The sequence below is a fragment of the Phoca vitulina genome, unplaced genomic scaffold (genome assembly GCF_004348235.1).
Source record: "Phoca vitulina isolate PV1807 unplaced genomic scaffold, GSC_HSeal_1.0 scaffold23, whole genome shotgun sequence".
Taxonomy (NCBI): domain Eukaryota; kingdom Metazoa; phylum Chordata; class Mammalia; order Carnivora; family Phocidae; genus Phoca; species Phoca vitulina.
Window position 1 is genome coordinate 2,111,957 of NW_022589726.1, and position 18,824 is coordinate 2,130,780.

General features: G+C 35.8%; 1 protein-coding gene across 2 annotated transcripts in view; it reads right to left on the reverse strand.

The window, feature by feature from the left end:
* Window positions 1-18,824, reverse strand: part of TRHDE (thyrotropin releasing hormone degrading enzyme) — a 371,263-nt gene that overhangs the window by 80,260 nt on the left and 272,179 nt on the right. For both annotated transcript variants that reach the window (XM_032420460.1, XM_032420459.1), the window contains 3 exons: window positions 10,111-10,176; window positions 9,290-9,477; window positions 4,057-4,145 (listed from right to left, as the gene is read on the reverse strand). In XM_032420460.1, coding sequence (XP_032276351.1) covers window positions 4,057-4,145; window positions 9,290-9,477; window positions 10,111-10,176 — 343 coding nt within the window. The remainder of the gene's footprint in view (window positions 1-4,056; window positions 4,146-9,289; window positions 9,478-10,110; window positions 10,177-18,824) is intronic.

An 18,824-nucleotide genomic window follows, 5' to 3' on the forward strand; every position in this document is an offset into this window, starting at 1 on the left:
TTCTACTCCTGAAACTAATATTACACTGTATGTCAACTAACCGGAATTTAAGTAGAAAATTGAAACAACAAATAATAAAAAAATAAAAAATAAACTTATTGAATTCAACAACTTATAGGTAGAAGAGAGACAAATTAAAATAGGAAAACAATCCCTATACCTTCTATTTCATCTGAGAATAAAAAAGGCAGGCATCTATTGTTTTTAAGTATGTTATTATTAAATTGATAACTAAAACCTGAAGGTTATTACTGTTCATGAATATTTTTATGCCTTTGTTATAAATGAAATCTTTGGAGAAATGATTCCCTGAAAGATTTTGTAATAGATTTGTAAATGTCTTTTTCATTCTAGTTAATTATATCTTTAAAATGTTCTTCAAATTAACTAATGGCAAGCAATGAATTCTAAAGAGACCTTTTCCAATGGCCTAATGAAGTATGGTATGTGATGAGTACCAATATAAAAAGTATGGAAGTTATATTTTCAATGTTAGTAATAATAACTTAAAATTGTATGTAGAATGTATCCAAAATGGCACAAAATTTAGATTATATCAAAGCACAGAGTACTTGGAATTTTATAATATTTTGGTTTTATATTCTATACTTTCCAAATAAAAAGAGGAAGATTAAGCCTTTATCCTCAGTATTGGCTGGTTGCAGAAAAATCAGAATTTAAAACAAACAAAAAGCCAACCAAAGTAACAAGGGTAGCAATGTAAAACAAACCCAGGTATAACACATATTGGTTTTCTCACTGGACTTGTGTGAGAATCAAATTAGAAAATGTTCTATAGCACCTATAAAGAACCATGTGTATGAATATGATGGCAACGTGTTGAGTAATTGGCACATCAGCAAAGCAACCTACCAAAATTTTAAAATCTACGTGTGTGTGTGTGTGTGTGTGTGTGTGTGTGTGTGGTTTAGAGGGAATACATTTAGAAAAGAAAACCAAGCTCCTAAGACAATTTAGGCAAGTTATGTCTCAAGCCTTAACTTCCTCATTTGTAAAATGGGGATTAAAAATAACTCATTCTAAAGGCTTACAAGTCTTATATAAACCAATGCTTAAGGCAAGCACTATATCATTACATTATTTTTAATGTTTATTTGTAATTTCAGCTTCAATTTCCTTTTATTTTGAATCTTTTCTTTCCTAACATTTGGCATTAAATTTATTCCCTTCCATTACACATTCATTGTCACCATACAAGCTGTTATATTTATAAACATCTGCATTCTCAGTATCTCAGTAGTAAAAATGAAAAAGATAAATCCTTTTACCTGCTTTCAGTAATTTAAAAGTTGATTTAATAACTATTTTAGGCTAGAATGAACTATACCTTAACTTGGAATTAATTCGATATTCATCCAAAGGGTTTAAAAAATGGAAGTGTCAAGAGTATATGATGATTCAAATCAAATTTATACTTTATATTATTCACCATGACTGTGCTTTAATACCTGGTGAGATCAAATCTATGTGACTGATAATGAAAAATTATAAAAACATTGATCTTATTGTTGTAACTAAAAGGTGGACTTTTAAAATATAATGTTGATAAGAATTGACCAGAATATTTTCTTAATGTTTTTATGGAAAAAACATTATTGATATTATTATTGATATTAGTTAACTATATTTTTTATTTTGATTGATTTATTTACTTTTAAAGAGGGGGGTAGGGGGAGAAGGAGAGAATCTCTACCAGACTCTCTGCTGAGTGCAGTGCCCAATGCGGGGCTTGATCTCAAGACCCTGAGATCATGACCTGAGCTGAAACTAAGAGTTGGACGCTTGACCGACTGAGCCACCCAGGTGTCCCTAGTTAACTGTATTTTGAAAAAAGAGAGAGAGGTAATAACACATGAAAGGAGACAAGAGTTAACAATCTTTTCTTTCCCCCTAGTCTGTGCCTTGTGTCAGTTTTTTATTTGTCATCATAATGAAGGGATTTAAGACAAAACTAAAGCCAGAATGAGACTGAACAGGGAAAACAGAATGGTTGTCTTTCTTTTAGGTCCCTCTTGGCAGCTTCTTCCAGATTTACATATTTATAAAGTTTTCAAGAAATATTTACTTGGTATGGGCATTCTCCACAAAAGCTTCAACACTTCTATCGGGACAATGTTCCATCAACCAGAAGGCTCTGCTGTGATTTAATGGAAACAGACACACTGTAGGTGGCACAACTCAGTTATCAGAGTCAATGTAAATATCATCTCCCAGAGTCATGCACTGCACACACTATGTAGTGAGCATGACATTTGTATTAATATAGGTGACATTTTAGGCAAATGTATGCTTTGAAATATCGTGTTGTTATTATTCCTGATTAATAATGAGAGACTACAAATGGAAACAACCTCTCAAATACACCTGTGGTTATTGGTCAAGAAAAGCTGTGACACTATTCTGCGTACTCTACGTGAAACAAGAGGATACCCTGAATAATAGCATACAAATAACTAGGGAGTTAGAGGAAATGGACATGGGGAAAATATTGACGAGGAATCAGACTTGCCCTGGATCCACTCTCTAAAAGTGACGTTTTGGCCTGATCCTGACTTTTAATCAGTATCTTTGCACCCTTGTAATTGTCCCATTTCCATTGTACCCCCCAATGAGAAATGTTTTACTTGGTTTCTGAAAATTGTTCTATTTCATGTTCCTAGCAATCCCATGGAGGATCTAACAGTTAGATCATTAGGTTAATGACTCACTGTTTTCACTCATCATTTCATAACAAATTATGTAGATAAACAAAACAACTACACAAAAGTAAAAGAGCAGTAAAAAAAAACAAATAATACAGTAAGTGAATTAAGAATCATATAAATGCTAACTCTAAGAAATGAAAAGAATAGATTATAATTAGCAATTTTAAAAGGAGAAACACCAATAAATTTTAAAATAAGCATTTCAATTCATCACTACATTACTTATGAATCTTTTATACACAATGTATATAAATAAAAGCACATATTTTCATAATATGTGATTATGTGTTAAAAATACAACAACATGAAAATTTGAATAAAAATTCAACTGAAAATACAAGCATTTATATTTCTGGTATGCAGATTAGATTTTGCTATAAGAACTTTTTCTTGTATATATGTATTTTGAGCACTTATATCTCCCTTATAAGAGCAAGACCGAGGGGCAGATACAATGTTTATTTTGTTATTTACTAATTTTAGCTCACTTATTGCAAAAAAGAGATTGTAGCTGCTCATAGTGGTTATGAAATAAGATAACATCAATTAACAGAATGCAAGAAAGGAGTAGAAAAAACGTGGACATACTTGACCATCTAAATCTAAATAAAACATTACATAAAAGATGATTAATTGGCTTTTTCTCCAGTTCAATAGAAAACAGAAATTAAAGAGACCTGTTTCACATCTAGCATGAAGGATTTAGATTGGATTCAAGAAATAGCTTTCTGACAGTGAACTGAAATAGGTCGCTATCTTATTTGAAGATATTTAGAAACAAAATAGAATCTCATCTTCTTCTGCTCCTTGAGAGTTGACCCTAGTTTAGGTGATGCTTTGATGACCTATCAAGTCCCCTCCCTTCTGTCCCTATAATTATCTAATTTTATGGAGAATATCGCCTTGTCCATTCTTTAAAGAGCCAGTCTGGCAAAAAAGAAGATAGCAGGAAAATGGAATTGAAAATGTGGCCTGTGTTTCATTATTTGGCATACTGTTTTACTGGGAGTTATGATTATAATTTAATTACATTTGGAATTATAAAATGATACAGTTTAAAACAGCTAAAATTAGTACTACAGATGGCTTGTTTTAAATGTTCTCTTTACCATCAATGACACAAATAAACTTACGAATTATATAGGCAGACTAAAATTAGACTATGTACAAACTATACTATACTTATTTTTGTAGAAGGGATTATCACTCTTTTATATTCTCTTTCTAATTTGTCTTTATTCACATTTTTACAACAGCTGAAACCAGAGGTTAAGTTGCTAAACAATTATCTGAAACCAAATAGTTCCTGAGGGGAGCATATATATTTTACCTGATTTGTTAGTCACCCAAATAATTGCTTCTGAAGACACGTGGCTTCTATTTCCTACCACAATAGTTAATGGAATCTGCCACAGGTAACTGCAAAGTAAAATAGAAGCTTTAAGAATAAAAATGGTTATAACAAATAAACAACATTTCCTATGCACCTTCTGCATGATTTCTATCATTCTCTTTAGGGGAAATAAAAAAATTCCCGTCACAAAAGTAAGGAATAAGTCAAGAAGATGAATTCACTTCTTCAATGCCACTAAGCAGACTTAGCCTGTAAGAGTTTTAATTTCAATACAAAAGGGGGACTTTCAACAAAACAATTTATCTTGCAAAAAAAAAAGATTTGCATTTTACATTACAGAATAAAAAGTAGCTAAAATCAATAAATCAGAGCCACACCATATATTGATTAAGTCTCAAAATAACTCCTTTCTACTTGTTTCTATGTTAAATTAATACACATTTCAGTGGCTTCATGCATTTACATTTCAACATTATCCTTATTTTTTCACATAACTATCCTAATAAGTAGTATTATCACATTTTACAGATAGGTTAATGCAGCACACCTAAAGTTACTCAGCAAAGCAGGAATGAAAGGTGAAACTAATCAGATGCCCCTAAAATCCAGATCAATACAAAGAATAGTGTCGAACACACTTAATGCTCTATTTTCTGAAATGAAATTTCCACAGTGATGTGTGAAATCATCAACCAATGTTCAGGGATCAGTCATGAGTCTCAGCTATTAAAAGAAGCATTTTCTAGAATTTGACTTTTTACAGGGTAAAAATGGAAGCCTATACTTGTACTTGAAGTAGTATCAATTTAATCTCAAATGACTAGCGAGAGATAATCTGGATGGTCTTACAATAAATTCAGTGACTACATTTTGTTTCTTTCCCTGAAGTATAGCCAGATTATGTTGACCTATCATTGCACCATTAACAGCAGGGGTAGCCAACAATATTTAGTATGTAAAAAATATTTTTTATTTTATGGAAGAGACACTGTTTGAGCTCTGTAATTGGGAAAGTAAACAGAGAATTGAGAATTTTTCAGGAAACATATCCAGGATTATATAATTACAAATATAATGAATATGTTTTGGGGGCCATGGGAAGAGAGGGCATCTCCTCTAAATCTGTTACATGGATTTGATTATTTTATCATTTCATTTCTCATTCACAAGAAACACAAATCAGTAATAGTAACAAATCTAAGTGGAAGAGTAGAAGAAATTAATAATTTTACACTAATGGCCATCTACAATATGTAAAGTTAAAATAATATGTTTAAATCAGCAAAATATTTTTGAGTGCCAACTATGTAGAGACACTAAGCTATACCACAGTGGAATCCACACAGTTGGTCAGGGAATCAATAACCTATAGTAACCAAACGTATTGTTTTTAAAGTAGAAGTAAATGAACATAACCCACTTAAGCTCTTTATCAAAGACCTCCAAGCTCTTAACATAATACTAAGAATATGGCAAATATTTAATAATGGTATTACTGTGAGGAAGACAAAGAGAATTGATATATATTTCTTTAACAGCTCTTCTCTAAAAATAACGACTCTTTTTTGATTATTTGAAAAAATTAGTTAAGAGTTAATAATGCTTGACTATACATCTGACTCTCAAATTATTAACTATGAGTTCATATTTGTAAACCTAAGATCTTGAAGAAGCCTAGAAATGGAAGGCATTCCAGAAATTGCTGTTGAATTGGATCAAACAGGATTAGACCAAAGTAAAATGAAAGGAACCAAATCAGTCTACGGGCAAGACAGAGATTAACCTTATGAACTTGACTTTCTGGTACATATCTTCCACACTGAGTTGGGTCAACTAAATTGTGAAGTCAAATAAGTATCCGTTAAAGGGCAAGAAATATACAAAATTGATGATGTTTAAAAATCCTCAAGGATAAATGTGTCTTTTTAAAGCATGATCATAAAACGTGAAATATTACTTGCCCCTAATATAAATAAGTACACTTTTGCATTTATTTAAACTGTATTCTTCTAAATAGTGGAACTAGAAATGATGATAACATTTCTATGGTATGCTTCAATATTTGAGTTTTAGCAAAAGTCTCTACAGTACAAGAAAAAGAGATTCATATGGATACCTGCATGTTGTTTACAGTCAATGCTACATCCCTATGGGAAACTTCCTACATGGCAGACACTGAATCACACAGCTGTTCAGATGCAAAAGAGTTAACTATAAGGTACTGGGGGCATACAAACACTCGGGCATTTTGTAAAACTTTTGAAATAGTCTTCTGGGTATTTTTCCCAAGAATGTTTTTGCTCTCTCTGCATCTGTGTGTGTATCTACGTCTGCACGATTGTGTATGCACACAACTAAAATGTATATATTGTCACAAAAACAAAATAAAAATGACAAATTACCAAGCATATCTAAAATTTGTATTCATTTCTGAATTGCTATACTATTGATCCTAGATGTTATTTTTCATAACTTTCCAAACAACACATATTTGATCTTTTCCTAAATTTCATTTCAAAAATCAAAGAAAGCACGTTGCTTTATGGTTACAACTTAAAAGGGTGGAAGACACTAAACACTGCTGAGTGAAGCATGGTGTGCTATAAAGAAAATCTCAGACTGCGGTGGGTTATGTTTGAAAAAAAGATTAGGAAAAAGAATTTGTGAATTAGATTGCGTCCCAGCTACCTAAGTTTAATTTTAGTCATCTCACTTTAAGCAGAAAAAAACCCAAAAACAAGCACAAAATGCATTTCAATAGACCTTTAAGATATTTTTTCTGTAATATTCCCTGGGGTTAGCTCTCTCTCCATAGTTCATGTTTTTATAATAAAGCAATGTTTATCCTAATAATCATGTTAAGGTAGAAAATAATAGGTACTTATTTTTAGCTTGAGTGAAAATTCTTTTTTGTAAAATGGTACCCATATCAGTGAAGCATTAATGTAGATACCATGAACTCTACAGAAGTTGCTGTCATCAGGACGATAGCAAAAGGAAAATATGACTGTGGAGATAAATACAATTGTCTGTAGCACAGGACTCTGAGAAACTCCGTAAGTGGATGAGGAGACATTGCTTAACATTGCAATGTATTAACTTGATAAAGAAAAAAAGCTAGACAAATTCAGAACTTCCAGAATACCTAAATTCTAACAAATATTTTATTCACTTTTACATATCACCTAACTCTATGCAATTATTAGTTATATAACCATCTTTCTATAGAAAAATATAATTACTATATGCATTAAAAATGTTCTGGGCATGTTGTAGTGATGTTCTAGTATCCTTTATAAAATTCAGGACAAAGAATTGATGATACTGGCTCAAAAAGATCCACAATTCGTGGGATTTCTGGTATCGGTGGGCACTGTTTTACTGCAACAGCTTGCACTGTATAATAAAGACCTAGGAAGGCTACGTACAAAGGACCGATAGAATTGGTATTGAAGCTCTGACCACAATGTTAGAGTGAATAAAATTGATCAATAAGATACAATTGAATACTAAATTTTTAACTGCAAGCTCTATTATTTCAAAATAGATAGAAAATAATTTTCGAGCTTAAAGGGACTCCATACATTATCTTACTCTTAATATTTTATACGCCAGGTTCTCAGGGTTCAACATTATCCATATGATTTTACAACTCTAGCAAAAGCAAAGCTCTATTCAAGTTACATATGCTTATACAGCCTGGGAGAAATTCTGCCTTTAAAGAGTCAGACTCATAGCTGATACATCTGATGCATGTTATAGGCTGACAGTGTATTTTTGTTCAAAATTTGTTCTGTCATTTGCAGGTCCTTTATGTTTTTCTGCATCAGTGATGTTTGTGTCAAACTGATCATTCTCAAAGGCATGGCCTAAATCTCTAACTTTGCCACAGTCAAGTAGTTTTTATGTACTTCCTGGCAAGGCTGGAGTTGATGCCTAAGCAGGTTTAGCCCTGGGCCAGAGGGTGGAGAATCAGAAGCAGCATTTGGCAACTGTGCGGAATCCAGGCTGGGTAATACAGAAGCGTTGACAGACAAGAGTCAGATCATGACAGTGCGGCAGGGTAAGACTACATTCCATTGGTTGAAACAGTTGACTTGCAGGGGCGGTTTGTCCAAAGCCAATGTATCTATTGACCAGGAGATTTAAGACAACGCTTTCCTAAAGGACATTCCAAATTCAGTCATTGTTAAACATTCAGGAATTTCTCAGTCACTTCTACCTATAGCCCATCTGGGAGCTAGCCTACTTGGGAACGATTTCCATCCCTCTTAGAGATTAAAACAAAAACAAAAAACCAAAAACAATTCATGCTTCACACCTCCTAGATATCGGTGGACAATAAAGTCAGAGTCCTAATACGCCAATGTAATGGGAGATAGCATGACCAACCTAATCCAAACACTTCGTTTTATTTATTAATTTTAAATTCCATCCCTTCTGTCCCCTCCCTCTCCAATCTTTACTTAGGGCACCTTTTAAAAAATGAAATGAACTGATTTAAACTGCATTATCTTTCTTTGGCTCAGCCTTTAATAAGACACCATACAGTAAGAAAACATGAAGTAGAAAAGAAACACTATATGTTGTTTTCAGTAATTAAATAAGAGTTTCAAAAGAAAGTTTAACAACAAATAAAAATACTATGTATGTTGTCTGTTCAGTGGTTTTACACATGGAAAATGAGGGAGGAGAACATATTTTGATGCTAAGTAGCATTGATACTTAGACCATTTAAAAATAGATCTACTTTGAGTTCCTTTGGCTCAGATACTAGTCTAGTAGTAGTTTTTGTTTGTTTTAATTAGTCTTTCTGGATTGTTAGTTTCTATTCTCATCTATTTTATAAATCTCAGTTTGCTCCATTCCATTTAATTGACTTCACTACATCTTAACTTTCTTGAATTTAATTCAACAAACGTTCACAGGGAAAAGTAAAAAAAATCACATAATTTTCTAAATCACCATGATAATTTAAACTCTGCTTAAACAAAATAACTTTGGTGTGCTGTCACTTTGATGGTTAAAATATCTGGAAATGGGAGTAAACGAGGAATCAAAATGAAAACACCATATGTAAATAAAAAAATGAAAACCATATTTCACTTACATTTTATAATTGTGCTAGCAATCTTTTTAAAATGTTAAAAATGCAAAGTGAAACCCAAGAATAAAAGCAATTGTTTTTTCATGTAAAAGAGTGTTGTACCTGTTATTTTGAAGTTCAAGTGCTTTAGTTTTAGCACTGATGTCATAAATAAAGTGTTGTTGGGTAATTATTATTCTATTTTCTGCTGTTGAATTTCCCAAGATGGTGATAACAGGATAACCCATCTGGAGTGTCCACTGATCCATTACTTCTTGTATATTTACAAATTTTCCATTCCGTTTTAAAGCCTTTATAACCCAAATTGTATAAATTAGTTTTATAAACATGAATTATAAACATAATTAATGTTAAACCATTTTTACTTTTAACCTTTATGATTTACTTAAGGATGAAAACATGTAAAATCAGTGAAGCTAATATAACGTGTTAGTAAAATTAATCTCCTTGCCTTAAATTAAGCTTCATGCATATATAGAGAAATGAAAGCTTTATTAGCATTAAAGTTTTTACTTAATGGAAGATAAAACAGAGTTGATTGTTAAAACAAGTACTTGTAGCATCATTAAGTATCCCCAGTATGTCCAGTACCAAATTTAAATATTTGTTATTCACCTATAGAAAAAATTATTTTAACATCAATATTTCTCTCATACATGAATATCTGACACAATATGAATGTTGTATTTCAGAAGTATTATCTTGTTTGAAAGTAGGCAAGGTACTCTTTACTACCATTTGTAGTTTAAGTAGTTTTAAACCCCATTACTTTTATAATATATCAAAAATAAAATGATAAAGCAATACGAGAAAATATAAAAAGTAAAAACATCTGTTAGTGTCAATAAAAGTTAAGAATGGTTTATAAACTCAATTCAAATATTCAAGAGGAGGTTTCGGTATTCGAGCTTCCTATACTTTACCTCTGATAGTGTATTCCAGAGATCATTTCTGGCTGCATTGCCATACTTATGAATGGTTAAATAATCCTACAAAGAATATAAAATTATAATTACAATTTGGAGGCTCAGCAATTTCCAACACACACACTTATTTCTCAATTCAATTAATAATTTCTATTTGTTAGAATTTCATTGATACGAAGACAAGGAGAAAGACGTGGAAAAAGATGAAGAATCTCATTTTAAAATATCCCAAAGAGCTTTAACTGTAACATATTTCTTAACTCATCAAACAATGCTGGTCTCTTAAAAATTATTTTCTTAACCATAATCACTCCTTATGGATTTCCAGGGTCAAAGACCTTCCTTTAATTTAACAAATCAACCTCAGGCAATTTTAAAGAAACTACCTCTGCAGTGAAACATTTAGGAGAAACTTCCCCATCAGGCCTTCCTGTTGAAGTGTTGAAAAAAATAAATTCTGTTTTATGGAAAAGAAAAAACAACAACAGAAACCCGACTGATATATGCTGATGTGAAGAGGAATTGCTTTGCTGAAAGAGTGATGACTGCCTGCACAAGCTGCCCGGTTCCCTAGTCTCTCTGCAAGGGACAGGCTGCCTAATACAAAAAAGGATACATACTTATTTCCATGAGCTTGAAACACCTATTAATACTTAATTAATACTTAATAAGAAATAACACATATGAATACTTAATAAGAAAAAAAATAAATCCTAAATTTATTTAATATTTTTGAGTGTAGGACTTCCTATTTCCCAGTTTCCACCATTAGTAGTTAAACCTACACACTTTCTATCTACCTCATGCCTGCTACCTTCTACAAAGCATGGTTTATGTCACTGTGGATATGTGATTTGGTTACAGCCAATTGGTGTTATTCTTTTTCTGAATCCAAAATGGAAAAATGAATAGAAAATAGTGTTTTATATTATAAAACAGAGGGTCTCCTGCATTTGAAATTCCATCATCTCTACAACATGTAGGTAGTAGACAAAATCCAAATTTACATCACAGTACTGAAAATGAAGAAAAATTGCTGACTCTTTTCAGTACTTTGTGTAGAGTAGAATACTTTGGGGATAATTAAACTCGGTGAAGAAATTTTTCTGAAATACAAATCGTAGCACCTGTGACAGATTCAGCTTTGTTGGCAATTCACAGCACAGCAAATGGCAACTCCCACCTAATCAGACTCTAAAGATGCAATGCCCAACACTAACTTAGCAACCACAAATTCATCATCGTCATTGGGGATTATGAATAACTTTATTGAAAAAAATACAACCCCAAATAACCAATCTGAATTCCACTTTTGGCTTTGAATATGCCATATGAGTCATTTTCCATTAGAACTCGAGGACCAGGATTTAAATAAATTATTTCAGATTTAACTGTCAGCATTATCTTTCATGCTTTTTTAGCACCTAAATGAATAAATCTGGGAACAATAGGAATTATGAAACACAAATTTGAGTTTTATTTTAGTAATGTGATAAGAAAAAAAGTATCAACAGTAGAACTATTTATTTATTGGGTTTGCCTTATGGATAGTGCTGCTAGGATAATCCCAAAGAGGAAACAAAAGAATACTCCATGGACTTTGAAAGGTCCCATACCCAACTACAGGATTCTCTTCACAGACAGATCATAAAAATCCAACTGTTCATGATATGAGTTGGCATTGGCCCAACATTGATCATCAACTCAAGCTCTTGGTTCCCTCCCCAATTCAGAACAAAGTTCAAATTTACACTTCAAGCAGGCTGAAGTGGCAATTATCTGGCCTTAGGAAGCAGCTCCAACTTGCTCACCTCAAAAGTCAGGGCAGAGAGCATCTTCTTGTATTCCCAGCAGTCCCAGTTTTCAGGTGTTACTGGAATTCTACATAAGTCAATTCTTGTTTTCCAAAAACAGAGAAAACCCCAAGTGTTCTCCTTAGTTATCTTAGTCTTCCTCTTGCATGAAACTAGTCATATTTTAAGTGAAGGAAATTGTGTTTTGTCCTTGTTGAATTACCGAGAAACTTACAGAATAGTCAATGTGGTTTTTCTGATAATCAATCATTTATTTATTCATTCATTCCACAAAATGTATGGTGTTCTTTGCATGTGCCAGTAGCTTTCAGGTGCTGGGGGAACGGCAGGGGAGATTAGTTTACTGAGAACAAGGACAGACACTGAAATGGGATTTGTGGAGGACGGTTTCTGTGACTGAAACTCTAGAAGTCTTGGTAGAAAAACTACTTGACAAGATGAATTTAAACATTTGCTATGCAATTAAATAAGAAGATTTTAAGTTCCTTTCAAGCCTACAAGTCAATGAATATGAAAATGGCTGGAGTTATGAATCCGAAATGGAAATTTATGTTTATATGTATGTGTATGAAAGTCAATCAGCAGTGGATTTGACATTATGATATAAAGTAGAAGAATATTTTAATATTAACTATACAAAGAATTTCAGAAATAAAGGAGTTGTTGAAAAGAAAAAAAAGATGACCACTAGAATATTCTTAAGGAATGAGACCAACATTATAAACTGATTAAAAGTCAAAGGTCTATTTAGCAAAAATAAATTCTCATCCATAAAGTACAAGAAACGGAGTCTGACTGCCTTTGTCCAAATCTGCACCCCAATACTTCCTAGCTACCTGATTTTGGCAAGTTGCTTAATTTCTTTGGGTATGAAAGTACCTGTTTCACAGAGTTATGTTAAGGAATAAATGATTTAATATCTGTACAGTATTAGAAGAGTCAGGAGTGCCTAGTACACAGTAAGTATTCAGCAGACATCAGCTGCCATATCTTTTTAATCATTTCAGGCGACCAGTTGGAAACAGAGTGACAGAATGAAAAGCATCACTGACAATAATAACCAAAGAACAGAACTCATGAAAGCAATATCTGCCTCTGAGTTGCTTTATTTTATCTCGTTCAATCCCATGACATTTATGAGGTAGATATCACCATCATCATCATCTAATAAATCAGAATACTGGAACGCAGAGACGCCAGCCCATGTCCAAACTCTGTACCTGTGCACACAAGTCCTGACCCAAATCCAATGTCTGCTAGATGTCCCACAGACAACTAAGAGCCATGTTCGAAGCTGAACCCACTGTCCTCCCCCACATCGGCTCCTTTTGGCAGTCCTTCCCCAGTGATGACCTTCCATCCATCTCAACCAAGCAGTCCCCTTGGGTGCTTCTCTTTCCCTTTCCACCATATTCAAGTAATGACCCACATCATAAATCTTCCGTCCAGGGCCCCTTTCCTTCCTCCTATTTGACATCCCCTCGGGATGACTAGCATGGCCACTGCTTCTGCTCTGTCCCTTTCATGTCGCGTCTCTGCCGTGCAGCCAGAAGAGCTTTCATCAAATGCACACATGGATCCCTGCTGCATTCAGAAGCAGTGCGAACACTCTAAATGAATGCTCCATCTGTACTTCTGCGATCCTGTCTCTTACTCTGTTGCCCCCTGCCTCCGCTTAGCCACTTCCTGCTCTCTGCAGATGCCTGTGCATCCTCTCTCCCTTTTCTAGTCCCCTGAACGAGCCCTTCCCCACATATGCTTTTCTCTCTTACCTACTTCAAGCCCATTCAATCTCCAGGAGTCAGGCTTGATACATTCTTCCCAGGAGTCCTTTCTTGGCCATTCCCACCCCTTCCTGAGTTACATACCCCTCTTATATTCTCATACGTTGCACCATATGAGAGCATCTATCACACTGTGTTACAACTGCTTGTTCATCAGCTTGACTGCCCACGTACTCTGTAAACTCCATGGGAATAAAACCCCCGTTACTCCTGTTGGCCACTGTTGAGCCAGCATCTATGTGCTCAGCCCGGTACACAGCAAATGCCGAATGTATTTGTGTGATTTTTGACTTGCCTCATTCAGTATGCCTTTCTGTTAACAACCAACAATCCTGTCAAGAGACGTTTCTCGTATCCATCAGATTCCTCCAAAATGTCATATTTAAACACTAACATAGGACATAATTTATTATTTCAGTGCATATATGTCAGCTATATAACTTGCGTTGATATGTGCAATTGCATATGATGTCATTGAAAGACTGAACTATTGGGTAGGAGACCATTTTTATTTTACTTTCTTTGCTAATAAGTGACATGATCCACAATTTTTCATGTACAAAAGCCAATGGGACTAATAAGTAAACAGGAGAAAAGGAAAAAGTGAGCTGAGGAAGTAAAGCTCTATTATCTTTTTACATGTTTACATGGAATAATTATGCTCTCCTAGTAATGAGCCCCTTAGCATGTTAAAACAGAGGACTAACTGCACAAAGGATGTATTCCTCAGGACATAAAAGGACAGTTTAATAAAATCCAAAGATATATAGACTGGTTTATTTGTGTTTAGCTGCAAATTATAAAAAATCCACCCTAGAATGGCCTTTACAATGACAAGATTTATTCTTTCCTGTTATAAGAAGGTAAGACAGCTGCAGCTCTTTTTCTCCAGAAAATGTTTGGCCTCACCTTTACTTGTGTTTTGCCTTCATGCTTGGGTCTGAGGCTGGATGGGACAAGCAATCCCAACCATCACATTCAGACAGGACATTGTGCAGAGGAAAGAGACAGAATTTCTTCCCAAGAATCTCTTTTTAAGAATCAGGAAAACTTCCTCTCAGTTCCTGCATCAAACTCTCTCTGTTTTCCATTTGTCAGGACTGTATCATGGGCTCCAGCCAAAATCTGCTGATGAAGCTCCAGGGGGTATAGTTTTGGGGACTGCACAAGGCAGGCCCAGTCCTGTGTTCCCTCCAATGACGTTAGAGAGTCAAGTCTGGGCCTCAGTGACACTGGCAAGTAGGAGGCCTTCTACTCGAAGGCTAGTCTGGGAAATACCAGGTAAATCCAGGCATTGATTTTTCTGACTATGTGACGAGAAGGTTGAAGCAAGGATTTGAAATATTGTTCCTTTCTAGTAAGAATAATTGTATCTCAAAAAATGTGTAGTGGGCATTTGTCATTCTTTTGGTTTTCCAGCATTTAAATACCACGTTTATATGGGGGCAATAACTCACCATGGAATCCTGCAGGAAGGTGAGGGCTCTACCTCCCACTTGCAATGGAAGGCACAAAATACTAAATTCTACCTTCTCCCCCCCCCCTCCCCCCCTTCCTGGCACCTAAAGCACGCACATGTACCCTGGCCTCAGACGAGCAGATACTTCATCCCAGGACTGTGAATCCTGCCAGATCAATGCAAAGGAGCAGGAACAGTTGAAAGACTATCCCAGGCTCCAGAGATAGCCTCACTAATGGTAGCAGTTGAACCGGCCATTCCTGTGGCAGGACCTTGGCTAGATTTCTTAATTTCTCAGTTCCCCTTAGTTCCTACTACCCATTTTGTAAGCCTGGTGCTCCAGCCTGCCCAATGCTTCCAAAGGTGGCTATACATACACCCTTCCAGCAAATTCCTTTTTGCCTGATTTAGCCAGAGTTTGTTTCTATTGCTTGCGAGCCCAAACTGATTACTATAACACTAATCGGGGATTATAATAAAATAAACACAAACATCTTAAATTTTCTCAGTAACCTCAGAAAGAAAAATAGAAATTCTCTCACACAACTTATACAAAATGAAAAGCAAAGAACACTCAGTTTGTGAGACAGGAATCCATCAAAATCCTAGAGGAGAACATAGGCAGTAACCTCTTTGACATCAGCCACAGCAACTTCTTTCAAGATACATCTCCAAAGGCTAGTGAAACAAAAGCAAAAATGAACTTTTGGGACTTCATCAAGATAAAAAGCTTCTGCACAGCAAAGGAAACAGTCAACAAAACAAAGAGGCAACCCACAGAATGGGAGAAGATTTTTGCAAATGACACTACAGACAAAGCGCTGATTTCCAAGATCTATAAAGAACTTCTCAAACTCAACAACCAAAAAACAAATAATCAAGTCAAAAAATAGGCAGTAGACATGAACAGACACTTCTCAAAAGAAGGAGAAAGGGAACCCTCTTACACTACTGGTGGGAATGCAAGCTGGTACAGCCACTTTGGAAAACAATGTGGAGGTTCCTCAAAAAATTAAAAATAGAGCTACCCTATAACCCAGCAATTGCACTCCTGGGTATTTACCCTAAAGACACAGATGTAGTGAAAAGAAGGGCCATATGCACCTCAATGTTCATAGCAGTAATGTCTGCAATAGCCAAACTGTGGAAAGAGCTGAGATGCCCTTCATCAGATGAATGGATAAGGAAGATGTGGTCCATATACACAATGGAATATTACTCAGCCATCAGAAAGGATGAATACCCAACTTTTGCATCAACATGGATGGGACTGGAGGATATTATGCTAAGTGAAATGAGTCAAGCCGAGAAAGTAACTTATCATATGGTTTCACTTATTTGTGGAACATAAGGAATAGCATGGAGGACATTAGGAGAAGGAAGGGAAAAACAAAGGGGGGAAATCGGAAGGGGAGATGAACCATGAGAGACTATGGACTCTGAGAAACAAACTGAGGGTTTTAGAGGGGAGGGGGGTGGGGGGATGGGCACGTACTGCATGGAGCACGGGTGTTATATGAAAACAATGGATCGTGGATCACTTCATCAAAAACTAATGATGTACTGTATGGTGACTAACATAACATAATAAAATAAAATTAAATTTAAAAAAATAACACCCAGTTTTACTGGATAAATCTTCTAGGCTTTCTTGGTATTAGAAACAGTAGGTATGGGGGGAAGGAGGTAGACACTTAAGTTAAAAAAGAAAAAAAAGAGGCAGACAAGTAGACTGGAGAAAAAGTATGAAAGTTCCACAGACAGAAGTACACAGAGAGTAACAACAATAAAAATAAAACTATCTTAAATTTTTGTCTTAAACAAAGCTTCTAGAGCAGGGGCTTTTAAACCGGGAACCTAAAGCTCAAAAATTAAATATTTGTGAGTGTATGCATTATTACAGTAGAGTGATTTTAAAGGGATCCATGGACAATAAGAAAGCAGATTAAAAGCTGCCAGATCAAAGCAATGTCACACAAGGGTTGGATAAAACCCATTTGAACCCTGGGCCATGCACTTCAGAGGATGTTTCTACATTCTCTGACCTTGACAAACAGTAGCAAGGAGATCAAACCAGTGACAGATGACCAACTAACACACACAAGAAAGCTAGACTACAGATTGAGATATCATTTTGGTTTTTATCTGAGAAGTGGCTGGAGATTATGAAATTAAGGGAGGAGGAGCAAGATGACGGAGGAGTAGGAGACCTAAATTTTGTCTGGTCCCAGGAATTCAGCTAGATAGGGATCAAACCATTCTGAACACCTACGAACTCAACAGGAGATTGAAGAAAAGAATAGCAGCAACTCTCTGAACAGAAAAGTGACCACTTTCTGGAAGGTAGGATGAGCGGAGAAGTGAATCCGAGGCAATATTCGGGAAGATAGACGGCAGGGGAGGGGGCCTCCGTCAGCCGCTACCAGCAAGTGATAGAGCCACGGAGCACAAAATCGGAACTTTTAGAAGTCGGCTCCACTGAGGGACGTAGCCCCAGTGGCTAAGCGGGGGGTGGAACCCTCACAGGACAGTGTGGTCTCAGGACCCTCGGGGTCACAGACCGACCGGGGGTGCCTGAGTGCGGCAGAGCTCCCAGGTATCGGAGTGGGGAAGTCGGCTGCAGAGACGGAGCTGAGGCGCAGGCTCTCAGCTCGGGGTTGCCATAAACCGTGATCCACGGCACAGTCGGGCCACTGATCTTCCAGCAGGGACCCAACAAGCGGCAGATCTGGGGAGACTCCCCTTCCTCCCCTGAGAGGAGAGGTGCGGAAGCGCACCACAGGGATCTGCTCGGTTTGGAGACTCCACACGGGGTCGTGTGCCAGAGATAGAAACGCTAGGTCACAGGCTGGGTGAGCATGGAGTGCGGCCGGAGACCAGGGAGATAGGAGTGACTGACTGCTTTTCTCTGGGGGCTCACTGAGGAGTGGGGTCCCGAGTTCTCGGCTCCTCCGGGCGGAGACTGGGAGGCCGCCATTTTCACTCTCATCCTCCAAAGCTGTAGGGAAAGCTTGCAGGGAACAAAAGCTCCCGAGAGCAAACCCGAGCAGATTACTTAGCCCAGACCGGCAAGGGTGGAGCAATTCCACCTCTGGCAAAGACATTTGGGAACCACGACAACAGGCCCCTCCCCCAGAAGGTCAGCAAGAACAGCCAGCCAAGACCAAGTTTACTGATCAGTGAGAACGGCAGAACTCCAGCGCTAGGGGAATACTGCACATAGAATTCATGGCTTTTTCCCCATGATTCTTTAGTCTTTCAAAGTTAATTTTTTTAATTTTCTTTTTTTCTTTTTCTTTTTTTTTTGAATTTTTCTTTTTCCCTTTTTCAGCCAACATCTTATCAATCCCTTTTTTAAAAATATCTTTTTTATTTTTCATTTTTAGAGTCATAGTCTATCTTTTCAAAGTAGTTAACCTTATTTTTGGTATATATATATATTAGTTGTTCTCTCTAAAATTTTGGGATACAGTTTTTTCTAACAGACCAAAATATTCTCTAAATCTCTAGTATATGGCTTTGTTCCAGTCTCCTGCCTGATCACATTCTCTCCCCCTTTTTTTTAAAATCCTCTTCTTCCTTTTTCAATCAGCTTCTTATCTTATCAATTCCTTTTATAAAAACCTATATAATTTTCATCTTTATAGTCATATT